The following is a 24,156-nucleotide window of genomic DNA, read 5'->3' as shown; positions in this document are numbered from 1 at the left end:
AAAAAAATGATCCTACCAAATGATTGTGGGCTCTGTCGTCAATTGAGCGCATACAGGGGTCCTTTTTCCAAGCTGTGGTCAGCACTAGCGTGTGCTTACTACAGCTTAAAAGAGCTTAGCACGGGGCACAGTCAGGTGTCCTGCAGTAAGTTCCGCATTAGCACACGTACAACATGCGCTAAAAAATATTTTTGCTCCAGAGGGAATATATCTGGGGGGAGGGGGAGGAGTGTGGACGTTTCTGCAGTGATCAGTTAGCACAGGTACATTGCCATGCACTGAGGGGCCGTTTTACAGAGCAGCGGTAAGCCCAACGTAGTTCCACATTCCATTTCCAGGGAACCCCCCCCCCCCCCAGGAAATAGCCTGCGTGGCAATATCCTGGCGGCAATTGAGCATCGCCTTGCGCTGCCCAGTTACCATTGGGCTAGCACAGGAGCCCTTATCACCACTTCAATAGGCCTCATAGACATGTAGGTTTCTGAAATGGCAATGAGGTCAGTGGTCCAGATTACTGATCAATCAAATCAAAATACCACTGTAGTTTAAAAAAGTCAGATTTCTATCTTCCCTGGCATTTCTCCTATAATCATATATCTAGTATCTCAACTAATACTCCTAAGAGGATTAGTTGATACTAGAGATATATATGCCTGTTACAAATTTTTTTGTGTGCAAACCCACATTAAAGTCCGTTTCACAGGAGTTTTACTTCATGGGCCCACAAAAGCGTGACTTCCCATGGCTTCCAGACAACGCATCACTACCTGTCCTTAAACCCTCGCACCACTTTCTGGATGAGAATGACCTTGTCCGTAATGGCCTTGTCCCTCTCAATCTCAAGCAGCATGTCATGGTGATCCTGAGAAGAGAAAATTTGCAACTGTTAACCGGGTACTGCTCTGCCAATTTCCTGCCAGGGTGCCTTTAGGGTTACCATATTTTGTCCCTCAAAAAGTAGGACACATGCCCCGCCCCACCACACCCCCTTTCACACCCTGCCACACCCCACCAAACCCCCCTTTCACACCCTCGCTCCGCCCCCTGTTACATTTTCTCACTTCAACTCTCGGCGGCCATTTTGAATCGGCGCCGAGATCAGGAACAGGAAGGATGCATGCAGGGCAGCGCACCGGGCAGGAAAGAGGGGGCTCTTTCCTGCCCCGAAGGCGGAAGAGGTCACTAGACCACCAGGGCAGTAGTAAGTAAGGGGAGGGGAGGCCAGCAATCTGGACAAACGGGCAGATTGGCAAAACCAGCCCGGTTGCCCGGACATGTCCTCAAAAAGAGGACATGTCCGGGTAAATCCGGACATATGGTAACCCTACCTTTTTCAGCTGTTTCACTCAGTCAAGCTCTCTTGTCATAAGACAAATGATCCAGGAGCCTCCTTTCAGGGGCCCTTTTACTAAGCTGCCTATGCCAGGGGCATAGTTAGGTGTGGCCACGGGGGCATGGGCCCCCACAGATTTAGCCCCGGCCCCATCTATTTTCGACCTCTCAGGCCGCCAACCCTCCCCCACCATTTTCGACCCCCCCTGCCATCGCTAGGTACCTTTGCTGACTCCGCCAGCCAAAGTCCTCTTTAGCGCCGGTCTCCGGCGCGTTCATTCATCTGTTTCTGTGAATCTTGACTCCTGACGTCCTGCACGTAGGAACGTGCAGGACGTCAGGACTCACAGAAACAGATTAGCGGCGGAGGAGGGGGGCGAAAGTGGCAGGGGAGGGGCGGTGGCGTAGGGGAGGAGTCGAAAGTGGCGGGAGGCTAAAATGCGGTGCCTAAAAAATTGATCCGGAAATCAATGCCGACTAAGAGGATTCTATAATTGGCACCTACATTTAGGCGCCAATTATAGAACATGCTAAGTTAATATTTTAGTGCCAATATCTGCACACAATCCATTTGTGTCAATGAAAACCTGGTGTAACGTGGAAGGGCATAATCGAACGGGGGCGGCCATCTGTAATGACAGGCCCATAAAGTGGCATACCCGACCGTATTATCGAAACAAGATGGGCAGCCATCTTTCATTTCGATAATACGGTCGGGGCCAGCCAAATCTCAACATTTGGGCCGCCCTTAGAGATCGGCGCACTTAGAGATGGCCACCATTGGTTTTCGCCGATAATGGAAACTAATGCGGCCATCTCAAAACCAGCCAAATCCAAGCCATTTGGTCGTGGAAGGACCCAGCATTTGTAGTGCACTGGTCCCCCTCACATGCCAGGACACCAACCGGGCACCCTAGGGGGCACTGCAGTGGACTTCACAAATTGATCCCAGGTGCATAACTCCCTTACCTTGTGTGCTGAGCCCCCCAAAACCCACTACCCACAACTGTACACCACTACCATAGCCCTTATGGGTGAAGGGGGGCACCTAGATGTGGGTACAGTGGGTTTTGGGTGTGTTTTGGAGGGCTCCCATTTACCAGCACAAGTGTAACAGGTAGGGGGGGGGGATGGGCCTGGGTCTGCCTGCCTGAAGTGCACTGCAGTACCCACTAAAAACTGCTCCAGGGACCTGCATAGTGCTGTGATGGAGCTGGGTATGACATTTGAGGCTGGCAAAAAAATGTTTTTAATTTTTTTTTGGATGGGAGGGGATTGGTGACCACTGGGGGAGTAAGGGGAGGTGATCCCCGATTTCCTCAGGTGGTCATCTGGTCAGTTCGGGCACCTTTTCAAGACTTGGTCGTGAACAAAAAGGGACCAAGTAAAGTCGGCCACAAGGCTCGTCGGGGCCGCCCTTCTTTTTTCCATTATCGGCCAAGGACGGCCATCTCTTAACCACGCCCCCGCCCCGCCTTCGGTACACTGCCAACACGCCCCCTTGAACTTTGGCCGGCTCTGCGACGGAAAGCAGTTGAAGCCGGCCAAAATCGGCTTTCGATTATATCGATTTGGCCGGCCTTAGGAGAAGGCTGGCCATCTCCTGATTTGTGTCAGAAGATGGCCGCCCTTCTCCTTCAAAAATAAGGATAGTAACATAGTAGATGATGGCTACTTTTTGTGTATACCTGACCGTGATTAGTATCTGCCATTTTTACGGCACAGACAGTAGAAGTCTGCCCAGCACTAGCCCCGCCTCCCAACCACCAGCCCCGCCTCCCACCACCGGCTCTGTGTAAATCTCAGCGCACAGATTTAGGCGCACTGGGCCATATTCTGTAACTAGGAGCCTAAATTTTGTAACACCCATGAAATGCCCATTTCCTCACCCATAACCCTGCCCCTTTGTGCCTCCGCATGTCAGAAGCTCTGCGCACATCGTTACAGAATACGCTTAGCGAGTTGTGCGCCTAAATTCTAATCAGTGCCAATTAGCGCTCATTATTGCTTAAGTGCTGTCATCAGCGCTCATTAGCTTGTTAACCCAATTAAGTTACGCGCGGTATTATAGAATCTGCATCGATTTTGGCGCCTAAATCTAAGTGGGGGTAAATGGGTAATTTATTTGTTTAGTTTAAGCCTGCTGAACAGGAAAAGCCTACACTAAATGGACAGTGTCGGTGCACTCAAGTTAATCTGTATATTCATTATCACCCCTGTATAGACTCAACCAGTGGGTAACTGCACTGGTTGAAAATTCAGCCTAATATTGTTCAACTTTTGCTTACACCCTATGCTGTCTATTCAAATGTTTTATTGTGTATTATGTTGACAATTTATGTAACCTACTATTATTATTTATTGTATTTATATCCTGCTTTATTCCAAAGCTGGTTACAATGTAAATATATATAAAATTCAAAAACTTACTTAACAATACAATAACATAAAACCATTATATATAAATTCTAACATTTCGCTGCTATACTATATACTGTCATTTGAATATTTTTAGTACTGTAGTTGTCTATTACCTCTGTTCAACTTATTCTTGCAGTACACAGCCTTGGGTGAAAAGTAAATCCTAATAAATAAATAAAATATCTATACATGATATAATTAATGCCACTAATTTTTAGAATTTGTTTGATATCATTATGTATGTTTTGGCTTTAGATAAGTCTTTTTTTCCATTCCAGTGAGGTCATACTCCTCTGTTTCTATATCTCTGCCACCTATTCCAGAAATAATTATTTATATTTATTACAAACTTGATATACCGCCTTTCAGTGTAAAAGCATTATGGTGTCATAAACATCCCATTATGATATTCTGAACATGGATTTGCTGGGAGGGGAAAAGAAACATTTTTAAACACAGTCTGGGGAAAAAACTTCTTGGAAACTGGGGGAAAAAACCCCAACAGGGTTATGTGTAAAGTTTGCATGGTTTATGCAGTCTGTACCAGTTCTTTGCTTTTATTAGTTAGCGTTCTGCAAATGTTTATATTAAAACCAGGGAATTTTAACAGAGAAAATGGAGCATAGAAGGACCTGGATGGACAGCTCAGTTACTGTAGCCTCACACTGAGAAGCTGTGTTGTGTTTATAGCGAGGGTGTAGTACATTCACACGCTCTCTCTTGGTTTCTGATACATTTGCAGTATACTTCTTTTTCTGGATAGCATCAGGACACTATTTTATTTCCTCTGCATACACAGAACCACCCCCGTGCTTTCCTGTTTAGGAAGTCTCAGATTTTAAGCAGATTAGCTCTGCATGTTTCCTGCTAAAACAGCTGTGGGGACCTGATTAAAAAAAAAACAACCAACCTCATTAGAGAGGAAAGCGGAATGCAACAGCACACAAGATTTCCTCGAAATGCTAGTCAGTGCTTCGAAAGCAGGACAGATCCAGGCCGTAAGGCACACAGGGCCCTGTTTACTAAGGTGCGTTAGTGTTTTTAGCGTGCCTACACTTAGCGCATGCGCTAACCATGTAGGCGCCTATAGGGATATTGTAGGTACGTACATGGTTAAAGCGCATTAAAAATGTTAATGCGCCTATCAGGGGCGTAGCCAGACTTCGGCGGGAGTGGGGTCCAGAGCCCGAGGTGAGGGGGCACATTTTAGCCCCTCCCCCACTGCCACCACCAACTTTGCCCCTCCCTGCCGACGACCCTCTCGACCCCCCCTCCCGCTGCCAACCCGCCGTCGCCTACTTTTGCTGGCGGGGGACCCCAACCCCCGCCAGCCGAGGTCGTCTTCTTCCCGCAAAAGGCTTCCTTCTGTTTCTGACGTACGTGCAGGACGTCAGAAACAGAAGGAAGCCTTTTGCGGGAAGAAGAGGACCTCGGCTGGTGGAAGTTGGGGACCCCCGCCAGCAAAGGTAGGCGACGGCGGGAGGGGGGGGTCGAGAGGGTCGTCGGAAGGGGGGTCCAGGGCCAAATCTACGGGGGGGGGGGGGGCCCAGGCCCCCTGGCCCCACGTAGCTACGCCACTGGTGCCTATAACGCTGCTTAGTAAACAGGTCCCTTAACCTTTGCCTGCCGCACAGAAAGCTTGTGGATTTCTCTTTATTCTTTGCCTATGCACTTTATGAGAAAGAGTATCCAAGTATCAACTTTTATTTAATGCTGGGTCATATAGGGGTCCTTTTACTAAGCTGCATAGGCGCCTACGTGCGTTCTAGGTGCGTCAGTTTTGAACTACTGCCTGGCTACCCTGTGGCCCGGAAGGTAATTTCATTTTTTACATGCGGAAGTTTTCCAAAGCGCAGCACTAACCAGGCGGTAATTGGCATTGTATGCGCGTTGACCATTACCGTCTGCTTAATGCATGAGACCTTACCTCTAGGTCAAAGGGTGCCGTTTTTAATTTTGCTGCAAGTCCATTTTTTCGGCCAAAAAAAAGGCCTTTCTTGCACGTGTCTTTTCATGTATGGTGTACAGCGCTGCGTATGCCTTGTAGCGCTACAGAAGTGATAAGTAGTAGTAGTAGTAGGTGCACTGAAAAATGGACCTGTACGCCTCCAATACATGCGTCTATACCAGCGCAGGCCATTTTTCGACGCGCCTTAGTAAAAGGACCTCACAGCTGGCAATGCTGTGCTGAAGATTGGGCATGGCACCGAGAACTGGATGACCGTGGTTTCACTCTCATAATCACCACTTGCAGTATGACCCTGAGTAACTTGTCTTTGTGCAGAGTTAGACTGCAGGCTCTTTAGGGTAAGGACATTTTGACTAGAAGATTTAAGGGGCCCCCTTACTCTTGCTAAATCTGCGTGGTTAGCACCTACCGCTAAACCAGCTATATCGCACAACTTATCCAGTTAGGCACAGATATTCAGTGCCAGACCAGATAAGATTAGTGGTTAAACTGGACTGCATGAATAGCAGTCCTATCATTGACTACTATAACTTAACCGGTCAGCTGCTGAATATTGGCTTAATTGGGTAAGTATTTACGGGTTTAAAAAATATCGGCTATTCAATGCGGGTTGCCGAAAATGGCCCTCACTGAATATCTTGGTTTAACTCTGGTGGCGTCGCCGGCTGAATATCGGGCCTGAAATAACTATCCCTGGTGGATGCAGTTAAGGAAATATGATGTCATGTTCGCGGTTACAAGAATTTACTGAACATAAATTTTTCTAGTGGGTTATTGAGAATGCTTATGGATGTTACAGCAGCTTTCTTAGGGGCTCGTTTACTAAAGCTTAGCGAGCGCTAATGGAATTAGTGAGCGCTAAATGCTAGGAAGCCCATAGGTATAAAATGGGCATCATAGCATTTAGGGATCCTTTTACTAAGCTGCGAAAGCGCTTACACGTGCCCAACGCAGGTCATTTCCGAGTTACCGCCTGGCTACCGTATGGCCTGGGCGGCAATTTCAGTTTTGACACACATCAGAAAATATTTTTAATTTTCTGGTGCGCCGATGGTAATCGGCATTTGGACGCACGTTGACCATTACCGCCTGGTTAACGTTTGAGACCTTACCACTAAGTCAAATGGCTGGCGGTAAGGTTTCAGACCCAAAATGGACGTGCGCCAATTTTCATTTTGCCGCACATCCATTTTGGGCCCCCCCCCCCAAAGGCATTTTTTACAGGTGCGCTGAAAAATGATCCTGCACGCGGCCAAAACACGCGCCTACACTACCGCAGGCCATTCTTCAGCGCACCTTAGTAAAAAAGAGGTCTAATTCCATTAGCTCATGCCAAGCTTTAGGAAAAGGACCCCTCAGTCTTGATTGCAGCCATCATTGAAGAACATCCTATAAGTTGTTTTTTTTTACTTTTGATTAATATTGTGTGAAAGATTTTGCATTGTTTAATATTTGCACTATTGACTATTACACAGCTGTAAATTTTATAAGTTGGACAGATGAAGAGATAGGTGGGGAAGGCCATAATTTATTGGTGGTTATCAGTGATGTTCCTAGGGTGGCTGACACCCGGGGCAGATCACCGATGCGCCCCCCCCCCCCCCCCGGGTGCAGTGCGACCCCCCCAATCCCCTGCAGAAGAACACCCCCTCCCCCCTGGCAAAAGGACAACCCCCCGGGTGCATTTTTATCTGCTGGGGGGGGGGGGGGGTCCGCGCGCCTGTCGGCTTCGCTCGTTCCATGCTTCTTCTGCCCCGGAACAGGAAGTAACCTGTTCCGGGGCAGAGAAAGCACGAAACGAGCGGAGCCGAAAGGCGCGCGGCACCCCCCCCCCCCAGCGGCGTGCACCCGGGGCGGAGTGCCCCCACCGCCCCCCCCTTGGAACGCCACTGGTGGTTATTATAATTCTAGATTCCCACTGTTAATGGTCCTTCTCAATTATAGATTTATATCAAATTGTTTTTTATATGTTATTTTTTGTATGTGAATACGTATATTCAGTGTCACCTCTTTTGTGAATAGCAGCACTGAATATACATGACCATGGATGGCTTTTAAAATAAATGCTGACCCCCTTAGTTTCTAAAAATATGAAATACCCTAGAAAGCAGGAAAATGGTCTTATCTGTTCTGAAACTTGAATTTTTCAAATGATATCTTGGACCGATGGGAATTAATCAGATTTCAGTGAAATGAATTTAGGAGTAAAACTAGGGTTACCATATGTCCGGATTTACCCGGACATGTCCTCTTTTTGAGGACATGTCCGGGCAACCGGGCGGGTTTTGCCAATCAAACAGGCAGGCTGGTGGACGGGCCATCCCATAGAAATCCAGACAAACGGGCAGATTGCTAGCCTCCCCTCCCCTTAGTTACTACTGCCCTGGTGGTCTAGTGACCTCTTCCGCCTTCGGGGCAGGAAAAAGCCCGGAGCGCTGCCCTGCATACATCCTTCCTGTTGCTGATCTCGGCGCCAATTCAAAATGGCCACCGAGAGTTGAAGTGACCTCGCGAGACTTCAACTCTCGGCAGTCATTTTGAATCAGCTCTTTCCTGCCCTGAAGAGGTCACTAGACCACCAGGGCAATAGTATGGTAAGGGGAGGGGGTGATGGGGAGGGGGGGGTGATGGGGTGTGTTACAGATGGGAGGGGAAAATGTGACAGGGGCAGAGCGAGGGTGTGAAAGGGGGTGGGGTGGATGTGAAAGGGGCAGGGTGTGTGGTGGGGGCTGGGCATGTGCCCTCCTTTTTGGGGGACAAAATATGGTAACCCTAAGTAAAACCAATAAGAGTTGATAGTTAATTCTGATGTAGAGGGCAAGTTTCAAAGCTCTTTACGTGGTTGTGTTTTCAACTCTTTGCACTTTCTCCAGGATTCTATATAGTGTGCCTACAGATCTGCATCGAAATTGGCATGGATACTATAACAATGCATGTAAGTTAACAAGCTAATGAGTGCTGATGACAGCACTTAACAAGCAATAATGAGCACTAATTGGCACTGATTAGAATTTGCGAGCACAACTCACTAAGTGTATTCTGTAATAAAGTGAAATGAACTTCTAACACATGCAAGCATAGAGGGGCGTGGTTATGGGAGGGGAAATCAGTGTTTCGTGGGCAGGGCTGCTGAGAGACTGGGCTGGGCCCGGGGCAAGGCTGCACCCGGGGCCCCCGCCCCTGCTGCCACCACCGTTCCACCCCCAAGGTCGCCACCACCGAACCCCCCCCTCCATCCCCCCCAAGGTTGCTGCCGCCGCCGCTCCCCCTCCACCCCCCCAAGGTCTCTGCCACCACTCCCCCCCCTCCGTCCTCCACCGGGTCGGGTCCCCTGCATTGAAATTGCCGCGCCTCTCACCTCCGTGAAAGCAGCGCTGCAGGCAGCAGAATGCCTCCCTTCGGCCCTCCTTCCCTCCTTGTGTCCCGCCCTCGCGGACGAGGGCAGGAACACAGGGAGGGAAGGAGGCCAGAAGGGAGGCGATCTGCTGCCCTGCTGCCTGCAGCGCTGCTTTCAGGGAGGTGAGAGGCGCTGCGATTTCAATGCAGGGGCAGACAGTCGACGATGGAGGGCGGGTGGGACTGCGGCAGGGCCCGGAAAATTTTGTCCCCCCTGTCCCCCCCTCTTGGCGGCTATGTTCGTGGGTATTCTGAAATTTACAAGCGTAGTTATAGAATATGGCGCAGTGCGCCTAAATCTAGGTGCAGAGATTTACGCCAGGTTTTCATTGGTATAAATGGATGTGTGTAGATTTAGGCGCTGCTATATCAACGAAACGTATTCTATATACTGTGCCTAAAGCTATGCGCTTACAGAATATGCTTAGTCAGCACTGATTTCTGCGCTGATTTGTTAGGCACCATATAGAGACTTTCCCCCTTTATGTAGAAAAGCTGTACTTCCTCTTTGAAACCTGATGCAAAGTCCGTGGATATGAGGTATCTCCATGGCAGGCAATCTGAAAATTTTCCTCTAAATACACAGGCAATGCTTAAATTAGGGGTCCTTTTACTAGGTGCACTGAAAAATGGCCTGCGCTAGTGTAGGCGCACGTTTTGAACGCGCGCAGATCCATTTTCAGCGGGCCCGCAAAAAAGGCCATTTTGTTTGCCAAAAATGGATGTGCGTCAAAATAAAAATCGGCGCGCATCTATTTTGGGTCTGAGACTTTCCCGCCACCCATTCACTTAGTGGTAAGGTCTCGCGCGTTTTAACCGGGTGGTAATTGTCAGTGTACATACCATACCGATTACCGCTCGGTTAGTGCCGTGCGCCGGAAAATAAAATATATTTTCCGGCGTGCATAGTGGACGCATGTAAAAAAATTAAATTACCGCCCAGGTCACGTGGTAGTTCCGAATTGGCGCGCGTTGGGCGTGTGTAGGCGCCTACGCGGCTTAGTAAAAGGGCCCCTTAATCTCGACCTACATACTTCCTCTTTTTCTTACACCAAGCAAGTCCAGCAATGAGCATGTGGTTGTCTGGGATGTGCTTGTATGCACGATTCTACTATAGCTAAAAGAGGGAGATGTTAAAGTGATTTCAAGCCATGCATGGGATGCCTGGCACTTTACCTTCAGAAAAATCTTGGTTTTGCCAATTTGCCAGTCATCATCTCGACCCAGCACAGCTTCAGCTATCCGCTGACACGTTCCCCGCAGGTCTTCCTAGAAGAGAGAGAGAAAGGCAGGCATGATTTAAAACCTGCAAAACATTCAACTAGAGAGGGGGGACGTGGCAAGATGGCGGTGTGATCCAGACGGTGTGTGAAACGCTGTGCTCTTGCTGGATGTTTTTCTGCTAAAACCTTTTTTTCCTTCAAAGATGCCCCACACAAAGAGGAAAGGGACTGTGAGGTTTGTTCCCCCGCCTACCTCAACTTCGTCCCCAATCCAGCAGAGTCTGGATCGTTTCCTCGCTGGAGCCTCCCCAAGCGAGGTAAGGGTGGTGATTCCCGCTGCGGAGGAAATCAGAGGAGCGGAGCCTCTGCTGGGACAAGAAACATCTTCATCTCCCCCCTCAGCTTCCAACATTCCCCCGTGTCCGGCGTTAGCTGCTTCGCTGGGAGACAGCCTACACGTTTCCGGAAGTGTAGAGTGTGAGCTCTCTGGCGAGCAGTGGCGTAGCCAGTATGGGGTCACGGGGATCTGGGCTCCCATAGATTTGCCCCTGGACCCCCCTGCCGACGACCCTTTCGACCCCCCCTCCCGCCGCCAACCCGCCATCGCCTACCTTTGCTGGCGGGGGACCCCAACCCCTGCCAACCGCGGTCCTCTTCTTCGTAATCCCGAGCAGGGCTTCATTCTAGTCTGACGTCCTGCACATTGTACGTGCAGGACGTCAGACTAGAACGAAGCCTTGCGCGGGATTGGTAAGAAGAGGACCTCGGCTCGGCTGGCGGGGGTTGGGGTCCCCGTCAGCAAAGTAGGCGACGGCGGGTTGGCGGCGGGAGAAGGGGATCGAGAGGGTCGTCAGCAGGGGAAGGGTCAAAGTTGGTGGCAGGGGGTTTGGCAATGATGGGGGGGTGGGGGGGAGGGTAAAATGTGCCCCCTCGGGCTCTGGACCCCCTCCCACCGAAGTCTGGCTACGCCCCTGCTGGCGAGGGTCCCGCGTCGCAGCAAGGGAGCCTGGAGAGTGAGGCCCGAGGGTTAACTGGAGCCTCAGAAACATCAACGGAGGTAAATCTCGGAAAGATCTGGTTAATGCTCAACAAGATGGACTCTACTCTTCAGAAATCCTCAGGTGAGGTATCTGCTTTGCATCTTAAATTTCAGGATCTGGTTAACACAGTTGAATCGGTGAAGGAAGATCTTTCCACCCGGGTTAAACAAATCCAAAATGAAGTGAAACATCTTCAAGACTTTAACTTTACTAAGGTGAAAGATAAATTGGCTCTCCATAAAAAGACTGAGCAGATAGAGAATTTTAACAGGCGTTTGAATCTCCGCCTCTTGAACTTCCCTAAAGTTCCTGGGACTTTGCCTTTGGATTTATTTAGAAGATATTTGCTTGAAAACTTGAAAATTCCACAGCACGCTAGTCCTCCAAGATTTATTATTTGCCTAAGAGTCCAAGAAAGAATGAAGGAGAAGCTAGAGGTGGGGAGGACATAAATATTGATGTGAATAATATATCTGCCATTTTGGAGCAATCTGTAGAAAATGTTACGGAGACAGCCACGCTCTTAGTGGCTTTTGTGTTTGAACAAGATCTTAATGCTATCTTACTGTACACCGCCTTGAGTGAATTCCTTCAAAAAGGCGGTAAATAAATCCTAATAAATAAATAAATAAAATCTTAAGACTTTACTTTAAACGTTCAAAAGAACTTTTTGGAGGAGGGAAAATTTGGATTTATCTGGTTGTTACCAAACTGACGCAAGAACGGAGAAAAAAGTTTTTGGCTATGAAACAGGAAATATTGAAACTCGGGGGAACTTTTTTCCTTGCCTACCCAAGTACATGTTTGATTCGATTTGGAGAGACGAAGTATATATTTAATGCACCTGAGCAATTAAAAGCTTTTCTTGATTTAAAAAAGTTAAAATAATGTTGGAAATTGTAATATAGATGAGGTTTCGCACGTAGCCTTTAATAGATTTGAAGTTGCCTATGATAAATCTCCTATGATTTGGCCACGCTTCCCAGTTTTAAGTGGTCTAAGAAAGCTGACTTTAATTTTGTGATATGAGGTTTCCTTCATTTGCATGTTAGCTTCTGCTGTGTTTCTGTTTAACAAGTGTGTATGGCTTGTAAAAAGTGCTGTAAAATAATTATAAATAAATAAAAAAGAAAAAAAACATTCAACTAGAGAGGAAGAAACCTGCTGACAGTTCATCTCTGATATGTTGATGGCTAGATGTACTAAGCATTTTTCCCATTGTCACCAAAATGGAACATTTCAAAAGCAATTTAGGGGGGAGAAATTATCGATGTGGTCTACCATTAAGATATGTTTTTCGTAAAATAGCCCACACATTGGTAACTAATGCTCCTTACCTGGGTCCCGACTTCTCCAGGTAAATGTTTGTCTGAAAAATGTCTACTTTTAATGCAGCTAACGGTAAGCACAGGGAACCGTCTTCCCGAACCCATACATCTAGCTCCATCTCTACCTGTCTTCAAATCTATGCTGAAAGCTCACCTTTTCACTACTGCCTTTGGCTCCTAACCCCTACTCATTTGCCCCTGTTCCTCTTTAACCTGTAATTTCCTTGCCCGTAATGTCTTGTCTGTTTGTGTTACCTAGATTGTAAGCTCTTTGAGCAGGGACTCTCTATATGTCAATTGTACAGCGCTGCGTGCGTCTGGTAGCGCTATATAAATGCTATTAGTAGTAGTAGTAGGTTCCACAAGCTTTGTGCTTTTAGGTGCATTAGGAGATGGTGTTCATAAGATATTTTCTGGTCGAGGGAGGGGAATAATGTGGCGATTACGTTTTCAAAGCTATGTGCATTATTTTCCGTGTTGGAACCGGTGCAAATACCCTTAAGTACTTTGAACCTGCAGCAATTGTAAAAGGAAAAACTCTTCAGTATATAGGGCTCCCTAACAGTTTGAGTTACTAATGTGTGCTGCCATATTAACCACAGGTCCTATTTTGTGTAACAGGGACCCTACTACTACTACTATTTAGCATTTCTATAGCGCTACAAGGCATACGCAGCGCTGCACAAACATAGAAGAAAGACAGTCCCTGCTCAAAGAGCTATGTAATAAAAGTAAGCCAAGTATAGGACAATCAAGCCATTGTGACATCACTGATGAGGTTGGCTCTTATTGGTGGCCTGAGGCATTATGACATCACAATATTAGCTCTGGTTACAAGAGACTACTACTATTACTATTTATCACTTCTATAGCGCTACAAGGCATACGCAGTGCTGCACAAACATAGAAGAAAGACAGTCCCTGCTCAAAGAGCTTACAATCTAATAGACCCAAGATCTAATAAGTACAGTGTTAGTGAGAATTAACGAAGTAGAGTAGATTAGCAACTCTACCTGTGTCTCAGGAGGTCCTTTTACTAAAGCTTAGCTCGAGTTACCTGCAGCAGGGCCCATAGGAATAAAACGGGCCCTGCTGCAGATAAGCTTTAGTAAAAGACCCCCTCGTTGAACTGTTCCTCCCTTCTGTTGTGGTGTTCTGTCCTCTGACAGCCTCGCACTACTTTATAATGTGATCCTAAAATGTGTTTAATGCCTTTACTGTTATTCTCATTTCTAAGGACTTTCATTGCTGCAGTTCTCATCGCAAAGATACGTGAGCAATGCATTGTGTGTAATGTAGTTCACAGGCGATGCAGCCACACTTGCCTATCTGTGTAAGAACCGAACTATTGGTGGTGCTGTTGCCTAGACTTCCTCTCTTTCTCAGCCAAGCTTGGCTCCTTTGTCTACCTGCTATCGTTTCCTGGTCATTCTTACTATCTCTGTACTGAGAGGTCAGCCAGGTATGTCCTTTCCCTCCAATCGAGGGCTGTCCTCTAGGGCCACCCCTTGCTACCCGATGGCAGGCTCTGTCCCCATTGGTCCTCCTTCTCCTCCCTGGGTCTGTGTGAGCCTTCTTGACCTCCCTGTCTCTCTGGCAAGGTTGCCAGGTGGGCGGTTTTACCGCCCAATTGGGTGGGTTTTCGCCAGCGGCGGTGGAAAAATTTCGCCGGCCGCGGGATGTGGTTTTTTGGGCGTTTTTCCCGTTGCCGCTGTGCGAGTTCGGCGGTTTTTTCCGGGGCTTCTATTGGTCCAATTCGGTCCAATAGAAGCTTTTCTGGGGCTTCTATTGGTCCAAATTGGACCAATAGAAGCCTTTCAGGGGCGGGGCTGACATCAGGGATGATGTAGGAGCAGGGCTAGTGACGTGGGAGGCGGGGTTAGGTGACGCGGAAGACGGGGATTGGCTACGGGCGGGTTTACGGCTGTTTCGGGCTGGGAAAATTTTTCCCAGCTGGCAACCCTGCTCTCTGGCCATGAGGCATTCTCCATCTTGCTTCAGACCAGCACTTGTCCTGCTCCCAACTCCCTGGAACGAACTTGGTTTTTTACCTTGAAAATATCTTCCAAATGAGATATCGCACACTCCAGTCATACCCAGCTCTGAGCTACTTCTATCTGTTGAACTATTTCTCACCTCTGCAATAAAGCTGCCTCTCCTCAGATTTCTACCTCCAACCACTGCTACAGCTCTCAGAAACAGCTCTCAGAATTACGGAGTCTCTGTGCCCTGGGGCAACACTTCTGAACATCTGACTGTGAGTCAATTATCTGTATTTATTCAATAATAAAGGAACCATTCAGAAAATAATAAAGAGACTTCAGGTGTGTCTGGTGTGCCAAGGTTATACTCCAAGATATCAAGACTTTATAGTTAACAAGTCTTGAGAGTCTTGACGTGTGGTGCTGAATTTTCATTTTTGTCTTAACACAAAAGGGGTTATTTTAGACGCTCCTCCATGTGTAAACAACGCATTTAAATTCAGTGATTTTAGAAAGCCACTGTTGACACGTGGAGAGCTCCACCATGTATGGAGGAGATGTGGTTTGGGTGTGCCATGGCTGGAACACAGATCGACACGGGAATTCCCCATTTTGCAAAGGGAGAAAAATGTGTCAGGCTACTGGCAGCGAACGATGCCTTTGCATCTTCCCCAGTCTCAGGTGAGCAAAGGACCCGACTTGCAGAGCACTGCCATTGAGCTACTGGTCCAGCCCGTTAATATGATTCCTATTCTACAATGCAGTCTTGGGTGTCAACTTTTTATTTCCCACGACTGGGCCCTGTCCAACGATGATCCCAAAATTAATCTCCATCAGATTTTACAGCAGCTCAAAAACACGCACACATTTTTAAAAAACTGATCATTTTTGCCAGGGCTTTACACAAGGGATTAAGAGAAAAATTCTCCCTAATCCCCCATCATATATGTCTTGCTCCAAAGTGAAACCAAATTAAAATTGTGGCCTCACACTACTTAGGGATGTAGTTATCAATGTGGGCTACCATTAAGACATGTTATTCTATCACTAACTTGTGCTAATTTAGCACAGGTTCCACTTTGTGCAATGAGACCCAGTTACCAATAACTGAGGTTAGCAGTAAAATAATATGTCTTAACGGTAGACCACATTGATAACTTCCACCCTCCCCTTAGTTAAAGAAAAAATAAATGTCTCTAGGAATGAAAATCACTACTATATGTAGCAAAAGGCAGTGACATTCCTACGCTGCCACCCGCAGCAGATCGCCGCTGTGCATCTCCCCAGCGCAACACCCTCCCTCGGCATATCACCTCCACCCCACCCTCCCGGCACATCACCTCCTGGGGGTGCAGGGAGCAGTCACATAGCTGTCAGCTCCATTATTTCCCTGCTCCGGAACAGGAAGTAACGCCAGAGGGAGCAGGGAACTGGCAGAGCCGACAGCTGTCACTGGGTAAATCTCTCTTATCTGCGCCCTTCTCTTCCACCGCTAACTCCAGACTCCGTTCCTTTTATCTTGCTGCACCAATGTCTGTATTATACCTGTTTGTATGCAGGTTTCACTCCAGGCATGAGGACACGATAGCGATCCACAAACTCCACAAAAGTGTAACGGATGGGATAACCAGCTCTTCGGATCCGAATTGTCTCCATCATCCCCGAGTATCTCAGCTGGCGGACACACAGCTCCCTATCAAATAGCTAAATAGGAAAAACACACAGACGAGGAGAACTAGTGAAGAAATGGTGCCTGATCAGCAGAAAAGGAAAACCATTGTAGCTAATCAAGGAAAACAAACAACCAAAAAATGATTCCGATCATGAAGCTATCAGAGCGAAATCTCCACAGTAACCACCTTCAAGGAAGAATACAATTCCAACCAATCATCAAAATACAACCTAATAAGACAGAAATTTGAATGAGAAAGAAACAACTGTTTATGGAACATCTTTGAAATTAAATCAGGAGCTTAGAGCATGAGGCTGAAACTTGATTGTATTTGAACAAGAGCAGTACCAGAAAAGGAAATAAAACCCATTCAGTGCTATCGTCCTTACTGGTTCTTCAGCAACGTATTAAAATGTTTGTTAGCTCATCTTTTTACAGTTAATAAATGAATTCTCTCTTTCTGTAGTGCATGAAGTCAGAGACAGGAAAAAGCTTGCAAATCATTCAGTGAAGTTATAACTTACTCTGACCTTCCGAAACCTGTAAAAGCTTTACAACAAAATACACCCTGAAAGATTCCACCAGCCTTTCACTTCCTGCCATTCCATTTCCTACTACTATCAACATGTTCTTGGTCTGCTGATGTCTGGTGGAGAAAATGAACACACTGGCTTTCATTCACTCTGCATGTCCAGCAAATCAAATTTTAACACAGCCCTAAGTTGAAAACAACATTTGCTAACTTCTATTCTCTCACCTTCAGAAACCAGTTCAAACTAACTTAGGGTGTCTTTTACAAAAGCGCGCTTGCGTTTTTTGCACGCATTAAAAATTCACGTGCATTAAATGCTAAGATGCCCATAGGAATGTAATGGGCATCTTAGTGTTTAGCGCAAGTTAATTTTAGTGTGCACTAAAAACGCTAGCGTGCCTTTGTAAAAGGGGCCCTTAGACACTGTGTTAAGCTTTTGTTTAAGTTATAAAAGCAGTTAGCTCAGCGGGGTTTAAAAAAAGGTTTAGATGGCTTCCTAAAGGAAAAGTCCATAAACCATTATTAAAATGGATGAGGAAAACCCACTCCTTATTTCTGGGATAAGCAGCATAAAATGTATTGTACTGTTTTGGGATCTTGCCAGGTACTTGTGACCTGGATGGGCCACTGTTGGAAACAGGATGCTGGGCTTGATGGACCTTCAGTCTGTCCCAGTATGGTAACACTTATGTACTAACATACAATTCCACAAGTACTAAAGCATGCAACTTAACTAACCCTCAAACAGCAGTTCAGTTCTTGGCATTAATGCATCTGCGTTACATTTTCTACTTTTTTCCAAACATACTTTTCACTCTGCCAATAGGTGATCAGCCATTCTGCACACTTTTTTTCACAAATCTTATTACATTTTCAAAGTGACAAAAATGGCATTTGTTAAACATACTACTACTACTACAAATCATTTCTATTGCGCTACCAGTCGTACGCAGCGCTTCACAATTGAACATGAAGAAAAGACAGTCCCTGTTCAAAAGAGCTTACAATCTAAATCAAGACAGACAGACAGGACAAATAAGGGATAAGGGTAAGACATATAAAGGTAGGCAATATAAAACATTGTTTTATATTGCCATTTTGAACACTTTTTAAAATCACTTTGCTTCATTAGGGTGGATTTTGGGTTAACACTCCTGCAAGCTACTTTATCCCCCAAATCCTGTATAGGTTGCTCAAAGTTAGGCTCTTAGGGGCTCTTTTACTAAGCCGTGTAGATGCATATGTGCATCCTACGTGCATCAATTTTGAGGTACCGCATGGCCTGGGCAGTAATTTCATTTTCTACGTGTGCCCACTACGTGCCCCAGAAAATTTCTGGCATGCGGCGCTAACTGGGCGGTAATCAGCACTGTACGTGCGCTGATGATTACCACCCGGTTAACACGCAAGACTTTACCGCTAGGTCAAGGGGTAACGGTAAGGTCTTAGGCCCAAAATGGACGCCCACTAATTTTTATTTTGCCGCACGTCCATTTTTGGCAAAAAAAGGCCTTATTTGCAGGTGCGCTAAAAATGGACCTGTGCGCATCCAATACACACAGCTACACCAGCGCAGGCCACTTTTCGGTGCACCTTTGTAAATGGACCCCTTAATTTTGGGCGCAGATCGCAAATGTAAAGTAATTGACTAAACTGTCACTAATTGGTATTAACAAGCATTTAATTGACAGTCATTAGGAGTTACACGCAGATCTGCCCTACGCCCTATTCTATAACAGGTGCACCTGCTTTACACAGCGCACAACTCCAAAGGGGGTGTGGCCAAGGGAGGGGCATGGGCAGGTCAGGGACATTCCCAGAATTTCAGTGCAGTGTTAAGAGAATACAGCCTCTACAAAATTCACGATTAGCGCGGATCATCCTGGCGCCTAATTTTGGCTGATCTATACAGAATTCCCCCATCCCCCTTATTTTATAAAACTTACCAAACATTGCATGCACAATTTAATTGAATAAGGTGCTAATTAGCACCAGTAATTGGCTAACAAGCAACTATTGCCACTAATTAGATTTAATTGGCATTAATGAGCATAAACTTAGGTGCGAGATCCGTGCCTATATTTGATGCGCAAGTTGAAAAACGGGGCACTGAAATGGGAGGGTCATGGGCAGAACAGAGACATTCCTAACATTTACGCTCATTGTTACAAGGTGAGGGGAGATACAGGCTTATGTTTGCACCACGTTTCAGTTGGTGCAAATGGTCATGCCTAAAGTTAGGCACGATTCCTGGGTATAAACACAGTAGCGTACCAAGGGGGGGGGCGGTGGGGGCGGTCCGCCCCGGGTGCACGCCGCTGGGGGGGTGCTGCGGCGCGCGCCTGCTCTGAGTTCGTTGACTTCGCGTGTTCGCTGCAGCTCCCTCTGCCCTGGAACAGGTTATTTCCTGTTCCGGGTCAGAGGGAGCTGCAGCGAACGCGCGAAGTCAGGGAACTCTGAGCAGGCGCGCGCTGCGGCACCCCCTTCCCCAGCAGCGTGCACCCGGGGGGGGGTCCGTGCTGCATCGGGGGGGGGGGGGGTGCTGCACCCAGGGGGGTGGGGCGCCGCCCCGGGTGTCCGCCCCCCTAGGAACGCCACTGTATAAACACTATTCTATAAACCACGCCTAATTTTAAGTGCAGCTTATAGAATAGCGCTTTTTTTGGCGCCATATATAGAATTCACCTCTATATGTGTTATTCTCATAATAGACAGTGTAGGCATTTTGGAGAGGGGTTAATTCTATAAACAGCCCCCAGTTGTAGGCAGCAAGAAGGTGCATTAATGGTGGTATATTACTACTACTATTAATCATTTCTACAGTGCTTCTAGACAGGGGCGTAGCCAGACAGCCAATTATGGGTGGGCCTCAGTCCAAAATGGATGGGCATGGAATTCAGCCCCTCCTGGCCGCCCTCAACTGTGCTCTCCCCCTACCCTCAAACACAAAATATTAAATACCTGAGCTGGAAGGGATCCCCAAACTGCAGCAGCTGAAGATTTCCTCCTCCTCGGGCAGCCAGTGCTCTTCCAAACAGCAGATGGCAGCACTTGACTTGAGCTGATGCTGCTGCCGGTAGCCCACACATGCTCAGTGCTTCCGCCTGGTGAGAACTGAGCATGTGCAGAGAGACCGGTGTGTGGTGCCAGCTGCCGTTTGGAAGAGCATTGACTGCCTGACAAGGAGGAAATTCTGGTGGAGTTTGAAGACTCCCACTAGCCACAGCAAGAGAGCCACAATTTTGGGTGGGCCTGAGTACAAATTGGGTGGGCCACAGCCCACCCCGGCCCACCTGTAGCTACGCCACTGCTACTAGATGTACACAGCACTGTACACATTATATGCAGGTACTTTCTCTGTCCCTAGGGGCAATGGAGGGTTAAGTGACTTGCCCAAGGTCACAAGGAGCCGCAGGGGGAAGCAAACCCAGGTTGCCAGGATCAAAGCCTGCTGCACTAACCATTAGGCCACTCCTTCTCTCATTTACCTGTTTACGTGGGCCCCCTTTTGCACAGAATACTGACTAGCGGAAATACACAAACCACAGTTTGATGGTGTGTACTTTGCCGGCAGGCATGTGTATGAGCGGAGGGTGGGGGGGGGGGGGGGGCGGCTTTGATGTTCTCATGCATATCTCCCGGTCTCTCACCTATCCACCTCCATCCATGCAGGTCTTTTTCTGCCGTCATCTACTATGCTACTATGTTACTATCACTGAAATGCTTTGATGTTTCACTTATATATACTGTCACCTACCAAACATTTGCTTATTTCCGATCTGAGGAAGAAGGGCAACCTTCGAAAGCTAATCAAGAAGTGTATTAAGTTATGTCCAATAAAAAAGGTATCATCTTATTTTCTTTTCCATGTTTTATTTTGTTTGATTTCTATAGATTCTACATGGAATGTTGTTATTTCACTAGCAACATTCCATGTAGAAGTCGGCCCTTGCAGATCAACAATGTGGCCGCGCAGGCTTCTGCTTCTGCGAGTCTGACATCCTGCACGTACGTGCAGGACGTCAGACTCACAGAAACCTGCGCAGCCTTCTACATGGAATGTTGCTAGTGGAATAGCAACATTCCATGTAGAATCTCCAATAGTATCTATTTTACTGTCATAGTAATGCTTGAATGTTTTCACTTATATACACTGTCAGCTAGCACATTTGCTTATTTCCGATCTGAGGAAGAAGGGCAACCTTCGAAAGCTAATCAAGAAATGTATTAAGTTATGTCCAATAAAAAAGGTATCATCTTATTTTCTTTTCCATGTTTTATTTCTATTGCAACAATGTTTTTTCTCCGTTTTTATGAGTTGTTTTTCCACTGTTACTTTTTTGGTGCTTTAATTGAAACCAGTGATTATAGGCTTTGATGAACGATCATCGATGTAGACCTTCTGTGGCAGTTGAGGTTCCATGTGTTTAAATTCTTTATAGATTGTAGTCGCTTCCTTCAATGCTCTGAACAAAATATTTTTCGATCTTTAACATTAGCACATGGTCATTAATTGGGAAAATGGAAAAGAAATCAGTCATTTTCCAGCTGCAGTACAAATGGTCTTAGCGGGCAAGGGTATCCTACTACTACTACTTATCATTTCTATAGTGCTACAAGGCATACGCAGCGCTGTACACCATATATGAAAAGAAAGTCCCTGCTCAAAGAGCTCACAATCTAAAAATGGAATGTTGCTAGTGGACTAGCAACATTCCATGTAGAATCTCAAATAGTAGCAACAGAATCTCCAATGGTAGCAACATTCCATGTAGAATCTCAAGTAATAGCAACATTCCAGAATCTCAAATAGCAACAACATCCCATGTTCCACTGCACTAACCACTAGGCTACTCCTCCACTAGCAACATTCCATCTAGAAGCCTGCCCTTGCAGATCAGCAACGCGGCCGCGCAGGCTTCTGTTTCTGTGAGTCTGACGTCCTGCACAGACTCACAGAAACAGAAGCCTGCGAGGCCGCATTGCTGATCTGCAAGGGCAGGCTTCTACATTACTACTATTACTTATCACTTCTATAGCGCTACAAGGCAAACACAGCGCTGTACACCATACATAAAAAGACAGTCCCTGCTCAAAGAGCTTACAATCTAAATAAGACAGGTAAACAGACAGAACAATAAGGGCAACAGACAGAACAATAAGGGTAAGGGAATAAAGAGGTGAGGATAAAAGGACAGGGCACGTGAGTGGTGGTTAGGAGTCAGAAGCAGTGGTAAAGAGGTGGGCTTTAAGTTTGGACTTGAAAACTAAGGCCACCCTTTACTGCAGTTTAGTAAAAGGACCCTGTATAAATTTGGTTTCCGTGTTTTTTCCCCCTTCCAAGAGTAGTAGAAAATGACGTCCTTCAAGGTGTACCGTTTCAAACCATGCCAGCAAACCGACCCGTGCTTGGCCAGTTTTCTTACGCTTCCTTTGATGCAAAACTTAAGATGAGATCTTTAAAACCAGGGCCTCTTATCAAGATTCCTTTCCAAATATATGAAGCAGCTGATTTACTAGTGACTGGCTATATCTGAAAACTCCTGAGAGAATTTTTTTCAAGACATAGGTGTCAATCCCACAATCTGTCTACTATATAAATGGGAAGAAGCAAACCACGGAAGAAGAAAATGGAGCCGTTGGTTAAAGGAGAGCTGACAACTCTGCCTTAAGTACCAGTAGCATTTAAAAAGATTTAAAGTCCTTCCCAACAAGCCCACCTGGGAAAAATGCCAAATACATACATGTGAGATCAGAGAACCCAAGAAAAAAAAAAACTCACTCGAACTGTGACATGTGAGCACTTATAAACAACAGGGCAAGACAAGAAGGAATTAGCCAGGCTGACTTTCGCTATCAGCGCTGAACCTGGATATTCAATGCCGGACTGGCACTGAATATCCTGTCTATTTTGGCCAGTTTCGAGTTAAACTGGCCAAGTCAATATTCAGCACTGGCAGGTTACGTGTAAACTGGCCAATATTTCGCTGGAAACAAACATATCAGATCAGTGTAGATAAAACCAAAGCTATTTTTTTATTTATTTATTTATATATTGATTATATCTGTCTGATTGTATGCGTACTGTAACATTCATTTTATTACTCTGATGTTTATGCTATCAGTTCATACTGTCATGGTTTATTATCATGGTGTTTTGTTTTATTATCATGTTGTTTTATTATCATGGTGTTCTGTCTTTTCAGCCTAGCTTTTGCTTTTAATTATAATTGTTTTTTAATTTGTTTTTATTATACGTGTTTTTAATTGTTATATTATTGTTTTGTAGCCCCTGATGCAGCCCAGTTGGGCGAAACACGGCCTGCGTCGGGCTTTCTATTTTAGATCACCTATTTTCCATTAAACTTTGGTTTTATTTACACTGATCTGCTTTGTTTGTTTCCATATTGGAGTTTGCGGATCGGCTACCCTGCTGTTTTTTTGGACCTACTATTTCGCTGGCCTAACTTAGGGGTCCTTTTACAAAGGCACGCTGAAAACTGGCTTGCGGTAGTGTAGGCGCACAGAATCATTTTTCAGCATCTGTAAAAAAAAAGGCCTCTTTTTTTCCCCGAAAATGGACATGTGGCAAAATCAAAATTGCCGCGAGTCCATTTTGGGTCTCCGACCTTACCGCCAGCCATAGACCTAGCGGTAAAGAATTTGGGTGGTAAGGACCTATGTGCATCAGATACCACTTGGCGCGCGTCCGCTATGCATGTCCGAAAATAAAAATTACTTTTCAGATGCGCGTAGCGGATGTGCGCCAAAAATGAAATTACCGCAAGAGCCACGCAGTAGTTGGGCAGTTGGTCCATTTTGGCTTACGTTGGGCACCTGTAGGCACCTACACGGCTTAGTAAAAGGGGCCCTTAGCCGGCAGTGTGCTGAATATCAGGGGATAGCCGGTTACATCGCACGATCCGACTGGCTATTCACTAAGCGCTAGCCAACAATACTCAGCGGGAGATAACCGGCTATCTCCTGCTGAGTATTGCCTGATAGCTGGTTAACTGCCATTTAACCAGCCAGAAGCCTTTCCTGGCCAGTTAAATGGTTTTAAATATTGAGGGGAATAACAGTAATAATAATCTGGGATGCTAAGATTTTGTCCGATGTTAGTTTCTACATAAGTACGTAAGTATTGCCATACTGGGAAAGACCGAAGGTCCATCAAGCTCAGCATCCTGTTTCCAACAGTGGCCAGTCCAGGTCACAGGTACCCGGCAAGATCCCCAAAAAGTACAAAACATTTTACGCT

The 24,156-nt window shown here is 46.4% G+C and overlaps 1 protein-coding gene across 3 annotated transcripts in view; it reads right to left on the bottom strand.

The window, feature by feature from the left end:
- The window catches only part of MYO7A (myosin VIIA), a 324,978-nt gene that overhangs the window by 135,144 nt on the left and 165,678 nt on the right, over positions 1-24,156 (bottom strand). For all 3 annotated transcript variants that reach the window (XM_030200068.1, XM_030200066.1, XM_030200067.1), the window contains 3 exons: positions 16,237-16,395; positions 10,295-10,387; positions 768-862 (listed from right to left, as the gene is read on the bottom strand). In XM_030200068.1, coding sequence (XP_030055928.1) covers positions 768-862; positions 10,295-10,387; positions 16,237-16,395 — 347 coding nt within the window. The remainder of the gene's footprint in view (positions 1-767; positions 863-10,294; positions 10,388-16,236; positions 16,396-24,156) is intronic.

The sequence above is a fragment of the Microcaecilia unicolor genome, chromosome 4 (genome assembly GCF_901765095.1).
Source record: "Microcaecilia unicolor chromosome 4, aMicUni1.1, whole genome shotgun sequence".
In the NCBI taxonomy this organism is placed as follows: Eukaryota; Metazoa; Chordata; class Amphibia; order Gymnophiona; family Siphonopidae; genus Microcaecilia; species Microcaecilia unicolor.
Note: the sequence above shows the minus strand (reverse complement) of the source record. Positions and strands in the feature narration are given on the sequence as shown.